The 16,312-nt window shown below is 38.8% G+C and overlaps 2 protein-coding genes across 2 annotated transcripts; both read right to left on the reverse strand.

The window, feature by feature from the left end:
• Positions 1-2,844: 2,844 nt before the first annotated feature.
• Positions 2,845-4,072, reverse strand: LOC108377942 (trypsin-1-like). The gene is made up of 2 exons (XM_017634241.1): positions 3,377-4,072; positions 2,845-3,321 (listed from the first exon to the last, which is right to left on the reverse strand). Exons 1-2 carry the CDS (start codon positions 4,070-4,072, stop codon positions 2,845-2,847), a joined length of 1,173 nt encoding a protein of 390 aa, XP_017489730.1.
• A 592-nt stretch (positions 4,073-4,664) lies between these two features.
• LOC108377943 (trypsin-1-like) lies at positions 4,665-7,482 on the reverse strand. Its single transcript, XM_017634242.1, has 2 exons — positions 6,503-7,482; positions 4,665-5,091 (listed from the first exon to the last, which is right to left on the reverse strand). The coding sequence occupies exons 1-2, from the start codon at positions 7,382-7,384 to the stop codon at positions 4,765-4,767; spliced, it is 1,209 nt and encodes a 402-aa protein (XP_017489731.1). The 5' UTR covers positions 7,385-7,482; the 3' UTR covers positions 4,665-4,764.
• Positions 7,483-16,312: the final 8,830 nt, after the last annotated feature.

Raw genomic sequence — 16,312 nt, forward strand, 5'->3', positions numbered from 1 at the left:
AGCTTCTCGCAAGTTGGACATCTTTTGTTCGAGTTTCAGCTGTTTTTGAAATCTTTTTTGAATTGGTGCCTACGTTAATTAGGGTGTGTTTAAATGTAATTTTGGATTTTTTTTTCGAAATTTATTTTGTGTTTTTCCTTTTAACTTTAAGTCGTTTAAATGCTGCAAAAGTAAGCTCTGTAGTTGTTTGAAGTTTTTTTTTGTTAGATTATGCTGCAAAATTATTCACGCAGTGGCACTTTTTTGAGCAAGCAAATGGATCTAAAAGCTTTAATCTTCCTTAGACCAGTATGCGAGGTTTTCAAAACAAAGCAGCTGGCATATATGTATTTAATTATGTTGCTACTTTAAGTTCACTTAAAATTTTGTTTCCGGAAAATTTTCCAAGACTTTGGCGGCTGAACTATAATTGCATATATAGATGAGGTCTCTGAGAATGATTGGATGTGATGGCATCTACTATACACCATAGAAAAGAACAGTCTCTCCGAAAGTCTAACTCATATAAGCCCAACAGCGAGTATAATCTGTGAACTAATACTAAGGAGACTATTTTATAAAAACAAGGTCTGAGTATAAACAAACTAGCTTCAAAAATTTCACACATAAAAGTGCCAGCAAATAAGAAACTATTTTAAATTTAAATACCCCAAGCAATACAAAGTATTAAAGTCTACTATAAAAAGAATTGCCATCTTACCAAAAACAAAAGTACACCCAATAAAATTCCATAAAAATGCCACCCACAATACTTGACTGCGTCAAAAGGCTATTTAAGTACACAATTTACAACCTTGCAGCGATCGCATTGCAGCTCGACATGCTGCCGATTGACTAGCAGCGTCTAATTTCTTACTGCATACAGCTGCTTTTGCCACAACTGCAGCTATGCTACTTACTCTTAGTTTATTGTAAATTTCCTTCATAAAATTTCTTTCATTTTCTTGCACCCACATACGCCAACGCAATCAGTAAAATCGATTTGACAGCCTCCAATGCCAACGCTGTTAGACTCGAAATAGAAAATCTCAAATTTTAATACCTGGTATTTGTAATCCGAAATGTAATTTCTTCACCATATAATCGAAAATCAAATCAAAAACTTAAGCCAAAAGCTAATCGGCTTTGCGCGTTGCATGAATGTATGCGCGCATAGTGTGCAACGTTGCAATCACAGTGTCGATTGACAGCTGCCATAAATCGATCGTCACCTTGGAGACGCGCGCGCTCGCGCTCGTTCATAAATTGTTCCGTCTAAGGTGTGATCAGCTAAGCTGTTGAGGGAATGTGCAAAGTGCTTATACGCTTAAGATGCGGAAAATAGCTTAGCTGCCGTCCATAGACCCTGAATTTTCGAAAGGAAATCAGGATGGAATATGATATTGAATTAAATCGCTAGGACTGGGAGATGAACAAGTAATTAAAACTTACAGTAGAAAAAAGCTTTGAAAATGGATTTCTGCTAGCAATCTGGAGATTCCTTGGTACCTTCGGTCCATTTACCAATCTACTTACGAACCAGTTGGAGATTTGGGTAAAGACACTCTAAGTCAGGGAACGTTTCTTAGTTCATTAAAATGTATTCTCTTCGATCCTTTTGGCTTATTTAGCTTTAAGAAATTCTTGGCCTTTTCTCTAGACTCATATAAAAAATTGCGACGTCTTGGAAATCAAGTAGAAGCCTTTACGTCTTAACATCATTTAAAAATCGTTTGCTTAGAGATTTCCACTAAGGATTACTTCTTGGGATACTTATTTTTACTCCTAGGATTTCAAAAGACCTTGACATTCTTTAGGAAGCTGTAATATACTCTAAAGCTTCTGTAGGTTTGATCAGCGAATAATATTTGCTCTATCACCTTTGTGCAATCAGAGATCTGCATATTGCTGCCAGTTTCGGACTCTTGTAAGTGAGGGCATCACCCCTCTTTGCTATACTTGCAGCGCAGTCTAATATTTGTGTGTTTGCTGGCTTCTTTTTTCTAGAGTGAGGCTTAACTCAGTCTAGTTTTTTTTCAAAAACGAGTATTCTTTTATTTAATTGTATCCATATTCAAAAATATAAATGCATAAATAATTTACTTATAAAATATCTAAAATCTTCTTTCTTATAGACGCGCTTACTGAGCTCGCTTTTATTCTCTCTATTATTTCATTCAAGTAGCACAAAATTCAAAATTCATTAAAAGCGAAAAACTATAAATTATGCATACAAGGGTGCTCCTTAAAATATCATCATCTAAATTTTGTATGAGGCACCCCCTTATTTTGTTCTACGTACATACAAAAAGACATTTAAGAAAATTTTAAATTTTCACAAACATTTTTAGGGGTCGCTGCCATGGCTGAAATTTAAACTTTTTTAAACCTTAAAAAAGGCTGATTAAAAATTTTATAAAGTTAAAAAAAAATTTTTTCAAACATTTTTATATTTTCGTGCATGTCTCTATTTTGTACGTAAAACGAAATTAAGCGGTGCCACATGATTTCAAAATGCTTAAGACCCACCCCAATCCATACACTTATTAGTGCTCCTTTTCGTATATATTTTTCCCGATTCCGTTCTCGAACCTTCTTAGCCCCACTGACTCTTAATTACCTACCTTAGCAACTCCTTTGTTTTCTCTACTCTTTTTCAAAATTCTTTGAGATATGATTTTTTTTCTGTTTAAACTTATGATCTCAAATGTTTCTAGCTCATGTCTATCACGCTTTGATTGGCTCCGCTTTTTCTTAAATGAACTTTCTAGCTCATACCACTTCAGCAACTCTACTACATATTACAGTTTTATATTTTTAACATTCCTACCTAAAAACGTTTTCTCCAAACATTTGCTCGTCTTCTCATATTCCAGAACTTTCTACAGCGTTACAATTTTTGTTTGCTACAGAAGCAGCAGTGCTAGTGACGTCTGCTCCGCTTTGATTACTACCTACCGTGCTACTAGTCTGTGCTCCTACACTTTCAGTACTACTACTGCCTTCACCCGCGCCCGCGCCAGCACCCCCACCTCCCGCTGTTGCCTGACATTTACAAGCATCACGTGTGCGCTGCTCAATCCAATCCAAGTACTGCGTGACACGCGTATAGACGCCGGGTGCATTCGGACGTGCACAACCCTCACCCCAAGATACAATGCCAGCCAGCTGATAAGTCTTCGTTTCATTGTGGCTTACATGTAGCGGCCCACCGCTATCACCCTGGCAAGAGTCTTTGCCGCCCTCAGTGTAGCCAGCGCAAAGCATGTTATCCGTAATACGATCGGCGCCATATTTGCTCTTGCGACAGGTCTTCTGCGACATGACGGGAACTTGCACTTCCTGAAAGATGCGAAAATTAGGTCTGGTCAGCGATTCTACCCAATCGTCAGCTCACCTGCAAGCGATCCGCGATGAAGCCACCCTCCTTCACCGCACCCCAGCCAGTGACTACAGCCATTTCGCCCTCGTATGTCTTGCCAGCCTCAGCGAGACAAACTGGGCGCAGCGGCTCGCGCAACTTAAGTGGTTCGGTGAAACGCAATAGTGCGATGTCATTATCCAAATTCCTGCCACTATAACCAGCGTGCACTATAATAGAATCCAGCTGGCGATCAATTGTGTTCACACGCCCATCGGTGCGGTTGTGTGAGAGTAGACGCACGGAGACGATGCGCCTATTAAAGCCCCGCACACAATGCGCTGCGGTCAGCACATATTGATCGTTGATCAGCGTACCGCCACAGTAGAAGTCACCGCGCCGCATCAACATTGCCATCCAAGGATATTCATTTACCTCGGTTTCCATGCCGCCTACAATGCGGTGGAACTTGTTGATGGTGCCGCAGCTGCAGGATGCGCAGTTGCGGTTTGGTGTGGTGGGTGTAGTCGTTGCCAGTACGTTGGGTTTGGACGTTGTGGTGGTCGGACGCAGTATTGAAGTGATCCATTCGATGAAATTATCCTGCCGCAAGGCGGTTGGTGTTGCATCGGTCGGTGGTACATCTTTTGCTGGTGCATCTGAAGCGACGGCCAGCTGCATTGCAGTTAGCGCACAGACTAGTGCGGCAAGCAAGCAGAATTGTTTAGCCATATTTGCCGCAAAAATTATGAGCCACCAAAATTCACCGTTATGAACCGTTAAGATGCAGCAGAGTGCAGCAACTGATTGCCAGCGATGTGCGCAGAAGTCAATGAGGTGAACTGTGCTGAAAAGCCATTTCTTTTAAGCCACTTGGCCAGCTGGTTTAGGCGCAGCTTGTTAGTTGAGAAATCGTCCGATGGCCATGCAGATCCTCCGCCATCAACAGCGACTGCATTTCAAACAACTTTCTCAAATAAAACTGGCTGCCGTTGGGATTAATTGATATGCAAGTTGGGTGCAGTGGGCCAATTCATGCGTGCCGTGACGGACAAGCAACAACAACAACAACGAAGCGCATTTAGAGCGGCAATATTCATAAAAAGAAAAATAAAGTAGCAGCGAAGACAGGCCACAGCTGGAAGGAAAGTTCCCAAATTGGTCAAAACGAAACGAAAAATCGGCTTTGCGAAATCCGGCTTCATTTGAAAGTCGCAATTATAATTCATGTTGTTTATTAAAAGCAATAAATAAATAAAACAAATAAGCGAAAAATGTGAAAACTAGCCTAGGCCTACACAAACTACAGCTAAGCTGACCTACATAAAAATACAAGTAGTATAACCGCCCCACCCACAAGCCGCTTTCTATGCGCTGCACAAACTTTCGAAATCATTCACGTCTTTGCCCCGCTTCCTCCCCCCTTAAAGTTTCTTTATCTTCTTCGTCTCCGAATGGCAGAGGCAAGCATTTCTTGTCACCATCTTAATCCAACTGCCATAGCGATTGACACGTGCGTAAACGCCTGGGAAGCCAGCCTTGGCACAGCCCTCGCCCCAAGATACCACGCCGGCAATTTGATGTTCTCGGGTACCTGGCGCCACAACGTGCAGCGGTCCTCCACTATCTCCCTGGCAGGAGTCCTTCTTGCCCTCATCGAAGCCAGCGCAGAGCATGTTATCTGTGATCCGCGTTGGCCCATAGCGTGATTTGCGACAGTCCTCTTGCGACATAATGGGCACTTGAACTTCCTGTAGAGAAGAAATAGAAAAAAAATTTATGGACAATTACATATTAAAATAATTTTTAGAATCAAGAGAAATATAACTGATCATAAAGTTAGTGTAATTGAAAGTGAAAAGACGATGCTGGCTTGTTACATTCCCTTATATTCAAATAGAAATCGAAAAGAAGAGAGATAGAGGTCGAACCTGACAGTGCATGTCATGTATCAAATTTTTTTCTGAGGGTTTTTCAATTCACTTTGTGGAGTTTCCAAATCCTCAACAAAGAAGCCTACATTGAACGCTTATCCTCTACACAACTTCCAAGACGTGGCACCACGTAATATACAGCATGGCGGGACACCTAATGTATAAAGCTTTAATCTCTTCCATTGATTTAAAGAATACACACATACTTTGTTTATAGAAACGTAGCTCTGGTTTCTGAATGGTCTAGTATTTCTCCAAGGCAGTTTAAAAAATATGCATCCGCTTTTTATGTGCACTGGTGAGTCAGGAGATAGAGATGCCCTTTGTAACAATAAACTTTGGTTATTTTACAGGCTCTGGTTAGTGGGGGAAAACTTCTGTACTCAACCTAGTAGTCTTGAAGTTATCAGAGTTACTCGTGACTTGGAGCTAGTAGGGAAAATGAGGAGGAAGGTGATTTCTCTTAAATTGCTTTTTCGGATATCGGACAACGGTGAGCCTTCCAGGATAAGGTTTCAACTATTATGGAGGCTGTAAGTAACTCGGAACAGATAAAATTGGTAAAGATGTTTTAACTTTCATTGACAGCCAAGTTGAATTTAAGCGGAAATTTGAGTCACTTCACCTGTCACTTGCAAGCGTCTTTTGGAAGAATTGGCCTATGCCCTGGCAAATGGAAAATGTATATACAGAACCACATCACGAATCTCCTGGCTAGCCTGACCGAGGCTAAATTGTAAAATGACTCGAATCATATACAGATTTATTGAGAGAGGATCAACGAAATACTATTGGAGCTTCAACGAGCTCGGGATAGCATTTCACAAATGCTGCAATAGCTGTAAACAGAAAATTGCTCATCATCTCTGTAACTGTTTTGAAATCTAGCTCGTTATTTCTTCACCACCAATATGGGGTGGTTCCCCGGAGACTCCAAAGGATAAGCAAGGGGTTGCGAGATTTCTAGACGTGGTAGTGGTATCACAACAGCTGATAGATGTGAGTTTTCAAAAGCCGCGCAATAAAACAGTCAAAAATACCTATTCAAATTTGGATTCGTTTTCCAAAATTCAGAAGTGGAATAAATTTAAGAAACTAACGTTTATGAAAACAACGTACAAAACAAAATCTTTGGATGACAAAAGTTGCCTATAACTTTTTGTAACCAAACTATCTTAAGTATGTAGCTCATTTCTCTGGTGATCCACTAATTTTAAATAGCACTCACCTGCAGTGTGTCAGCGGTTGGTCCGCCCACCTTAATAGCACCCCAGCCAGTCACAATTGCCGTCTCACCCTTGAATGACTTGCCCGGCGTAGGCATGCAGACTGGATGCAATAGCTCTGTCAGCTCCACAGGCTTATCCAACTGTATGATGGCGATATCATTATCATATGTACGCGCATTATACTTTGGATGAGTCGTGATATTCACCACATTGCGATCGATCTTCAAAAAGTTTGACATTTTGCGATCATGCTCCAGCAGGCGAACACTAATGCGTTCCTTACGAAAACCGTAAACGCAGTGTGAAGCAGTGATCAAGAACTGATCATTTATGAGCGAAGCAGCGCAGTAAAAGCGGCCACCATAGAGCAGCATAGCCATCCAAGGATACTGATGGGTCTCGGTCTCCTGTCCGCCAACAATGCGTTTCTGTGTGTTGGCGATGCCGCAGACGCATTCTGTGCAATTGCGTGGTGGATTGAGTATGATCGGTGGCGGCGCAGGTGTGGTGCTGGGCACCGCAGTGGTGGTGGTTGTAGTGCTCGCTGTAGCTAGGGTCGTCGGCTCGGCGGTGGTGGTGGTCACTGCGGCAGGCGTGGCGGTAGCTGGTTGAGGTTGTGGTGGCAACTCTGTTGTGCTCACCAACACATCCGGCGCTACTGTAGTCGTTGTGATGCTTGGGCCTCCCAGTATAGATGGCCGATTGGGCAGCAGTGATAGCACCCATTGTATGAAGGTATTCTGCGATTGTCGTATAATCACAGCTGGTTCACTTTTCAAATGCAGGAAGTTCACTTCGTATGCAGCTTGCGTTGCAGGTGGACGAAACGCGATAAGGGTGCCCGCTAACAGCAAGGCGTAGAGTAGGTTTTTGGTATGCATTTCGTCTTGAACCTTTGTCTGGTCGCACGGAACTCTATGTTAGCACTTTTTCACTTAAACAACTGATCATTTACTGTTGTCTCGGACACTCGCGCATTTCTCCACGGCCGAACGTTGACTGACCATGGCGCAGCGGTGAAGCGCACCCGGTAGCCATTCGGCGAGCCCATTTCGCTGCCTGTGTGACGTTATAGCACCAGCACTGAAGTGCGCCATTGCGAGTTGTCAGACGCGTCACGCTTCTTTTGCAAATAACTTTGCTAATTCGCTTATAAGCGGGGCAATTCGGTAAAGCGTGTGCCTTTCGTGGCGAGTTAACAAGCTGCTCCATTGCCTTGAGCTGAACGTTTATCGACGACACATTCATACGGACGTATGCGAATATGTTTGGACACTTCGCAGCTGAGAAATTGACGCGTCAATCGACCAGGTAATCAAAACAGCTGGTCAGCAGTGCGGCGCGCGTGATTCGGCACGTTAAGTGGCGAAAGTAAGCGTGCGTTGTCTCCAAAATCACGGCAGCGCTTGTAATATATTTACTTTTACTTATCCGCTTGTTGCTTTGCGCTATGCTTTTTTTTTGGTGCCAAGCCTAGCTTCTTTATTTATTTAGTTTTTTTCTAGTGTCACAGCTATCTTTATTTATTTATTTTATTTTTTCAAATTGGATACTTATTGTATTATCGTGTGCCACTGATTTTTGTTTCATAGCCTCGATTGGTCACTGCTTGCTAATTGTTAGATAATCTCTTTTCGTGGTGCTTTAGTTAATGAGCACTTGACTTTGAGAGTCCATATTTGTCCAACTTGTTTCAACATTACTTCAGTAATTACGCAATTGTCATGGATATGTTATGTTTACTATCATGCTGATTGTATTTGCCTGTCACTTGACTAAACATGATTTTTTAATACGGGTGTGAAACTTTTGCGTGTAGAGAGCAAAAACCATGCGAAATTTGTATTATTTGGCACCAGGTCAGAAATAAATTTTCTCAAAATATAGAAAATATAGGGTGATTCAATAAGACTGCAGATGTTCGCAATTGGGCGATTGTTGCATAAGCTGTGTGACCAGTACCACGGTTCTGTTGAAACCACATATTTTCCGTGTCCGTGTCGTCTAATTTAGACCATATAATGTTCATTACCATGTTAAGACTCTATGGCAACAGCGTATCGGCATCGTTTTCGAAGAATTAAGGTCGGCCACTCATTGTGAGTGCATAGGTTTTTCTTACTGGAGTTCAGTTTTGCTTGCAAACGCATCCTTTTTCATCCTTATATCAGCCTTTCCTTGATTGCGTTTAAGGAAAATTTCGATGCAAAATATTTATAATTTTCTTTTTACCAAAAATATAAAAAAAAATCCATTTTTGCTGAAACCAGGCGAGGTCTAAAATCCATTTGATTGCTATCTTATTTTCTGATCGAGTTTTTTACCAGTGTTCGGCTCAACAGTTCTTTCTCTTTGTTTCGTAGAGAGTATATTCCCGTATGGATTTCAACTGAGTCTTATTGAAATTCTGAAAATTCCGGGGTACTGCTGGCTTATTGAACTGACTGTAGATATTTACTTAAAGCACGCTTGAAGCCTATCTTTTGAAAAAGCGACCATATTCGTTTTTCGTTCGTTGATCAAAAGACGTCCAAATAAGATGTATTTTGGGGCAAATTTCCGTCATCCCTAACACCGGTACTAGATTCTGTGCCATCGAATTCGAAGTCGATCTTCCAGTATCCGTTGTTAGAGGCTTCAAGTATACTTTCTTTAAGGCCCCAAGCATAATTATATGTATGTAATTATAATTTCTTTGATCATAGCAGGAGTACCTTCATACGTTTTTTAAGAGCTCGCATATGATTGGTTTTTGATGTCATTGTCATTCTCCTTCTTCGGCGCATCCGATACTCAATTTGACGATTTTACCGATAGACATTTTTTGTAAGATTTCTAAAGTATCGCCTACTGACGCTCATAAACCGAAAGCGTAGGTTTTGGTGTCTTTTGGGTTAGGCTTCAATCATTGGTTAGTGTGGTCATTTCACGAGGTAAGTGTGCACCTACCTGATGGAAGTGCTTGGACAATGCAAGCCGGCCAAGATTTAGTCGTACTGATAGAAAAGAAAGATTTTTGGAGCGCCTTGCGATTGCGAGGGATAAGAGTTCGAGTCTTCGGACAGCTGAATTTTTTCCTTAAATTTTTTCTATTTAACTTTAAGATTTTAATTTTTTTACAAGAAAAATTTATATTTTTTAATTTTTAATTTAATTTATAAAAATTTATTTTATTTTTTCAATCACTCTTTTTTTGTTAAATTTTTAGATTTTGTTGTTTAAAAAAGAAAAATATTTTTTTAACTTCATTTAATTTTCAGAAGCTTATTTTATTTGTTTTAATTTAATTTTTTTCTTTTGCCAATTACATTTTTTTTTTAATTTCAAGATTTTATTATTTTTAAGAGAAAAATATATACTTCTTTATTAAAGTTTTTTATTTTATTATTTGTCTTTTTTAATAATTTTTTTTTTGTTTTTTTTTTTTATTTTGTTTAAAAAATAGAACTATTTTTTTATTTCGTTTAATATTTCAGTACTATTTTCATATTTTTTGATTTAATTTTTTTAATTTTCTATTTTAACTTTTAGATTTTATTGTTTGAAGAAGAAAAAAAATTTAATTTTATTTAATTTTTTAAAATATTTTTTATTTACTTTTACTTAATTTTCATTTTGAGTTTTATCTTTCTTTGATTAGATTTTCTTTTCTTTATTACTTTTTTCTGTTTTAAAAAGAAAAAAAGTATATATTTATAATTATTATTATTATATAATTTAATTATTTTTTTTAACTTATTGGTAAAAGCCGAACATCATGACGCTTAGACTTCCCCGTTAGCGGATATTTCAAAACGATAAAATTAAAAACAGGAAAACCTCACAAAACTAAATCACCTTATGCTCACAGATCGAAGATTATAAGTCAAAGAAAAGCCGGAAGCGAATAACAATAAAATAAAAGTCAAGCAAGATCTCAACGTGGATTAATGTGAGACCAATTTGGTTAACATAAATTGAAAAGCAAAACAAAAACAGCAAAAGAACACAACGACTTTCTTATGCAGTTCATTGTTGTTAGTGCAGCTTGCGCCCTGCGGCTGTCAACGCGCTTTGCTGTTCCCACTTCGGCTGGGCTGGAACACAAATTGGAAACATTGGCAACACCTACATACATACATAGGAGTACGTGGCAGCTCAGCCAAATACAACGCCACATAAAGGTGGCAGCAGCCAGCAGTGAGATTACGCGCTCAAAAAAAATTATAGATTTAGTGAATAGTGAATAGTGAGGGAAGAAAAGCCCTGTGGCCCGCAAAATTTGTACAAAGTAAGCGCAGAGTTTGAGCGGAAAGGTGAATGCTTATTGAGCCAAAGCAGGTTGCCAGTTTTTTTGGTAGCGGCAACGAGTAGCAGCGCTAGTTTTTGGCTTAAACTAATCGCATTGCAGGGAAATGGTACGGCGGTGGATTTTTAGTTGCACTGTTTTTTTTACCAAAGCGCGCTACTAAATCAAAAAAATGCAAGAGCAGCGTGTTGCAAGTACCTTGCCATTCATGTGGCATGAGTAGCTGCTGATCAGCGCACATTTTCGATTTTTGTTTGTGGTGTTGTTGCCTTTTCTCTCTAGCGCTTTGCACTTTTGATGAAGTACTATATAATAGATATAATAGAATAAGTGATAAACTTTCAGTGGAGCAGCGGTGCGCCAGCAATGTGGTTGCTGCCACATAGCCGCTATTGGCGATGCGCTGCAAATTGTGGTACACTTTTATTTTTGACTAAAAGCGATTTTTTGGCTTCGAAAGGTGAATTTCTTTCTTGTGCTTTATACGGTTTGGCTGTGTGCTTGTGGTTGGTTGCTTTGAGTTCACCGTTACCAGGCTCTTTTTATTGGATGGTAACCAATTGAAATATTGCCGCAAGTTGTAGAATTTATTAGGGCGCAGAATTTGTTGATTGAAAATTGCTATGAAAATTTACACCTCACAAAATTATGAGGCATGCAATTTAGGAGAATTGATGCAAAAAGAGACTAGCTGAAGAATATGTAAGTGAAATTAGAGATATGCTAGGGGCGATTTAAAAAAAAAAAACAATAACTATCGGGCGCTTAAGCTTTTGCTAGGTGTTCGGCCGAGCTTCTCCTTCAAAACTGACTTTTCCAGCATTTTTGAACAAAATGTCCACCAAAACTTTGCACTATGTACCGGCCGCTTTGACGTTCGATTTGGTAAACATTTTCCTTTTTTTATTGTTTTAATACTCAAGCTCATAAAAATTATTTTGAATCTAATTTTATAAAAAAATCTTAGACTGAGGTCAACAAAGTAAACCTTTTCTTATTCCATTGTTTCTAAATTTGGCATTACTTGAAGGATAATGAATCAGACTATATGTATATCAGATAATCTCATCTAAAAAATTTCCATTTAAATTATCTTTTTAATGATACATTTTTCGAACTAGGGTCTTAAACGCTGCAAAAAATCAGTTGTTTAAGGAAACCAAAAAAAATATCAGTAACCAAAACTTCCACAAGGCCTGTTCTAAAATTGTCAGCAAATTTAATATTTTAGCTCTTTTCACTTTGCGACAAAAATTAAACTGCCTACAACCAATTTATCAGGTGTTGCAGGAGCGAATGCTTGGGGAGCACGTCCATCTGCTACTTAATCTACAAACGGACGCATCCTTCACAAAAAAGCAAGATAATGCATTTCCGATTTAAAATATTAAAACTCTAAAATAATTGCTTCAAGCAAGTTTGCAGGGTTATATGTTGTTACGCGCGTTCAAAGGGCTCCTGTTCCTTGGAAGATAAATGGATTTCTTAGAGTGAAAATTCCTATCATATCGCGTTCCATCTTTGACTGGGACGAGATTCGATGGATGATAGTATTTTACCAATACTACTCCATAGAGATTTTTAATATTTTTTTGCTGGGCTTTTTTTCCATATAAAAGAAATTGTCGAGCAGATTTTATATGGAAGATAACGCACAACACATCAGCTAAAAAAATTATGAAAAATCAACGCGATTTTCTAGCATCTGGGAACTTGTACTTTAATCTGCTAAAATTTAATGGGTTATAAAACTACATAACGAAGGACTTAATAGAATAATATTGCGACCACAACAGCAAAATCAACATTCCACTGCAACCAAAAACTGACCTAAATAAATACTGTGCAGGATAAGCAATATACTTTTGTACATACAAATATATATGTATATGTGCCAGCATATATTCAAGAATACACACAAGCTTTCAAACCCGATTAGGACGAAAACAAAATCGCTTTCTTCCTAATCATCTGCGGCTAAGCGTGTCAGTGTGGCAACCACAAAAACATACTGCAATGATGTTGCAAAATAAATCAGCTAACATGTGGCTTAAATCCGCAAATTGTGCTAACAGAATTCTATACACATATAGTAGATAAAAGCAAACTACATACATATAAGTATTTAAGTGTGTAATGGGTTCGTTGTGGTATGTAGAGCAACATATCCCAGTCGCTTAATCATTTTGTGTTGCGCTCATAAGTGGGTATGTATTTAATTATATGATTATGTATGTATATATGTTCATATATATATATATCGGACAAATAAGTTTACCATACATGTATAAATTTATCCAAGCAGATATGCAGTAAATTTCTAATAAATACATGGAAAGTAGGTTAAAGCGGTTAGCCACTAAACACACACTTGCCGATGTGAAAGGCACATTAACCATAAATATATGAACGCATACATACGAGTACTTCCAAATATATATATGTACTCTTTTAGATTAATATCCTTTGGCTTAGGATATCCAGTTATCTGTACTTTGCCACTTTCTCTGCCTCTAATGCCAATTGTGCAGAAATATATCATTAAATAACGCGAAAATGTTGATAACACCATCTTTTTTTTTTGTTTATTAGTGTTGGTGTGGTGTTCTTTGTTTTCGCGGGAAGCTAATGATATTACCGCCGTCTAAATGCTTGTCGATAATAGTGGCTTTAGTCGCGTACATACAAATTCTGCCATTGATCTGTTATTCCCTCTTCTTCTTTATTGGCGCTGTAACCGCCTAGCCGATTTGGCTGAGTCCAAAACAGCACGCCAGTCATTTCTCTTCTCTTTCCGACACGCCTTAACCGTCTCAAATCGGGATCAAATTTTGTATGTGATATCTTCGATTATACTACCATCGACGTAGGGGTTGAGGCTTAGGAAATCTGGTAAAAAAATTTGCTTTCTACATTTAAGGACCACCCTAATGTACATATATGTATGCCCGACTGGGAATTTGTCTATTATGTATATTGTGTGTTACCTACATATGTACTACATACAATTTTATTAGTCATCAAATTTAAAATATCTTCTATGTACGTATGTAACTTACAAACATTTATCTGTATGCACAAAAATATGTCAGACAGCCATTAACCGTATTTTGTAAGCATATGAAGTACATATGAAGTAATTATGTGGTCCGAATTTCTGCATTCCATTCAAGTCTTTTGCTATATATACATACATATTCTGCGTACTATTTATAGTGCGCATATTAATATTACAAAGAATTTGCATTTTATTCTCTTCGGTGACCAAAATTTTCAACATTTTTAACACTTTAGTCATTTGCGAGTCAAATTCCTTACTGCACTTAAATTTAGTATAGTAAATTTGGTAAGTCGCACGGAAGTTTTTCGCAATAAATTCCTTTTGGTGTGATAATTTGATGATAATCATCTCTGTATGTTGAAATAATATCAGTAAACCCTTGAGATGTCATATCCATCGTAACCTGCTCAGAACTGTGATTGTAAGTCTTTCTTCAACACACACTTTCAAAATCTGGCCTAGATGCTGCAGCAGCTTATGATTGTTATTTAAATTTATTTCTTGGCAAATGCATATACTTTGGGCTAAGTGGCTCGCAATTAAAACGTAAAAAAAGAAAAAAACTACCCCAGCAATGGGTTGCGTGCTGGGCTGAGAACCCGACACCTAAAAAATTATACCAATGGAACGATCAGATGTGCTTCCAAAAAAATATATTTTAGTTAATTCTTTAAGGTCGTAGATTTTCTGCATTTGACTCCAATGCCTCTGTCCCTTATTATCTGTGATTCCGTGATTTTTTTGTTGCCTTATATTCCTTCATTTATTCTGCGATGTAATTCTTGCCATCTGCTCACAAAGTTCCCTAAATTGATGACATCGGAAGCAAGTGTAAGAGCATAACGTGAGTTATCAACTATTCTATTACAAAAGTCCCTTTTGTCCTTTTGGAACATTTGCATGATATCGTCCTTATCGGAGACCGAGTGTGTTAGCCTCCGTCATAAGGGGGGCGGAGCGAGTAGGGAATTTTTATCTGGCTATCTTCCCCAGGCACAGATACTCCAAGCTGACTTTACTCTAAGCGGCGGGTATTCAGACGCTACTATTCTTACCATTTTCCTACTTTCTGCGACTCTAAATGCCATTCGGGATGCTCTCATCTAGCAAAGTTTGGTCATTGTTTAAAACGTAAATCGTACTTCGGTTAAGGTGGTTACCCTTTGCCTCTGCGAACGATAACTGCTGGGTTAAAGCGAGAATCTCTGCGTGCCGAAAACGAAGTTTCGCTGACGTCAGATGTTAATACCGGAGAGCTGATCGGGACTAGTTAGAAAGTATGAACCCAAGCGCCTAATCCGCAATCTAGCAACAGCTACACAGTCTAAGAGGAAGTGTTGAGATGAAGCATCCTCGTCGTCCTCTTGGTGTGATATTTAATCTCACTGCGCGCCAGGGGGGTTGTCAGTACACCAGGATCGAGAGATCCGGCTTTGCCAACCTTAAGAGATCCCTAGACCGTCTCTGATCCACCTTCGGTCAGAATGACCTCGTAGTAGCACATGCCCTAATTTTCCCCTAGTGTTCGCTGATTTGACTTGATGGCCGTATTTCCAAGAAATGTCCTCAAAAAGTCAAGGGAACTCCCACTCTCTTTTCCCTGGAATGTAACCACAAGATTGCCGCCTCTGCCCAGTTTAGCAGCCAAACAGTTTCCTGTAAATTCACTATGGTCTGGCACCAATAAAAGCCTGACAAGTAAATATTTCGATGCGCCCAAAAGTGAATTAAAGCATTCTCTAACAAGCTTCGAACGTAATGTAAAGTGGGCCCAGCTGACCTACTTTTTCATGCGAAACGAAAGAGAAATGCGATGCGATAGGCAATCGCCACTGTGTAGTACTTACGATATATTTGCGCGAATGCATCGCATTACAGAGTGACCCTCCAGGGCTCTTGTCACCGTCTGACTATCTGATTAGCTGTTAACTTCCCTTACAAGTACATATCATGCAACTTTCGATGAGGTCTGTTTCGACTAAGCCATTCCACCTCGATAAATCTCTGTCTGCCTTTCTAAGGGACACCATTGTTATTACCATTACCAATACAATTCAAATTACCTTTAAAATTACTATTACGATTACCATTATATTACATTACCTCTAACACTACCATTACCATTACCATAATCATTTCCAAGACCATTACCACTAATATTACCTTTGCCATTACCAGTACCATTACCATTGTCATTACAAGTACCATTACAACTACTATTATCACAACCATTACCATCACCATTAAAATTTCTTTCTAAATATTTTAGGCATAAGCTGAGGTTTCCAAGCGAATATTTCAACAACAAACAAGTACTTCCTCCCCACAATCGCATACACCACTTCCTTGTGTGTTCTCTCCAATTTTTATCAACCCGTTGTTTTCTGAGCTTTCACGCATGCGTTAATGGTAATTTTTTTAATTTGCAAGCTTCCAACGTAATCCAATAAAAGGCGTTTA

Source organism: Rhagoletis zephyria, unplaced genomic scaffold (genome assembly GCF_001687245.7).
Source record: "Rhagoletis zephyria isolate East Lansing unplaced genomic scaffold, Rhagoletis_zephyria_1.1 Rzeph_scaffold_13033, whole genome shotgun sequence".
Lineage (NCBI taxonomy): Eukaryota > Metazoa > Arthropoda > Insecta > Diptera > Tephritidae > Rhagoletis > Rhagoletis zephyria.

Coding starts and splice junctions, on each gene's coding strand:
- LOC108377942 (XM_017634241.1), bottom strand. CDS start 4,072: ATGGCTAAACAATTCTGCTTGCTTGCCGCACTAGTCTGTGCGCTAACT. Junction 3,322..3,376: donor TCATCGCGGATCGCTTGCAG/GTGAGCTGACGA, acceptor CGCATCTTTCAG/GAAGTGCAAGTTCCCGTCAT.
- LOC108377943 (XM_017634242.1), bottom strand. CDS start 7,384: ATGCATACCAAAAACCTACTCTACGCCTTGCTGTTAGCGGGCACCCTT. Junction 5,092..6,502: donor CAACCGCTGACACACTGCAG/GTGAGTGCTATT, acceptor TCTTCTCTACAG/GAAGTTCAAGTGCCCATTAT.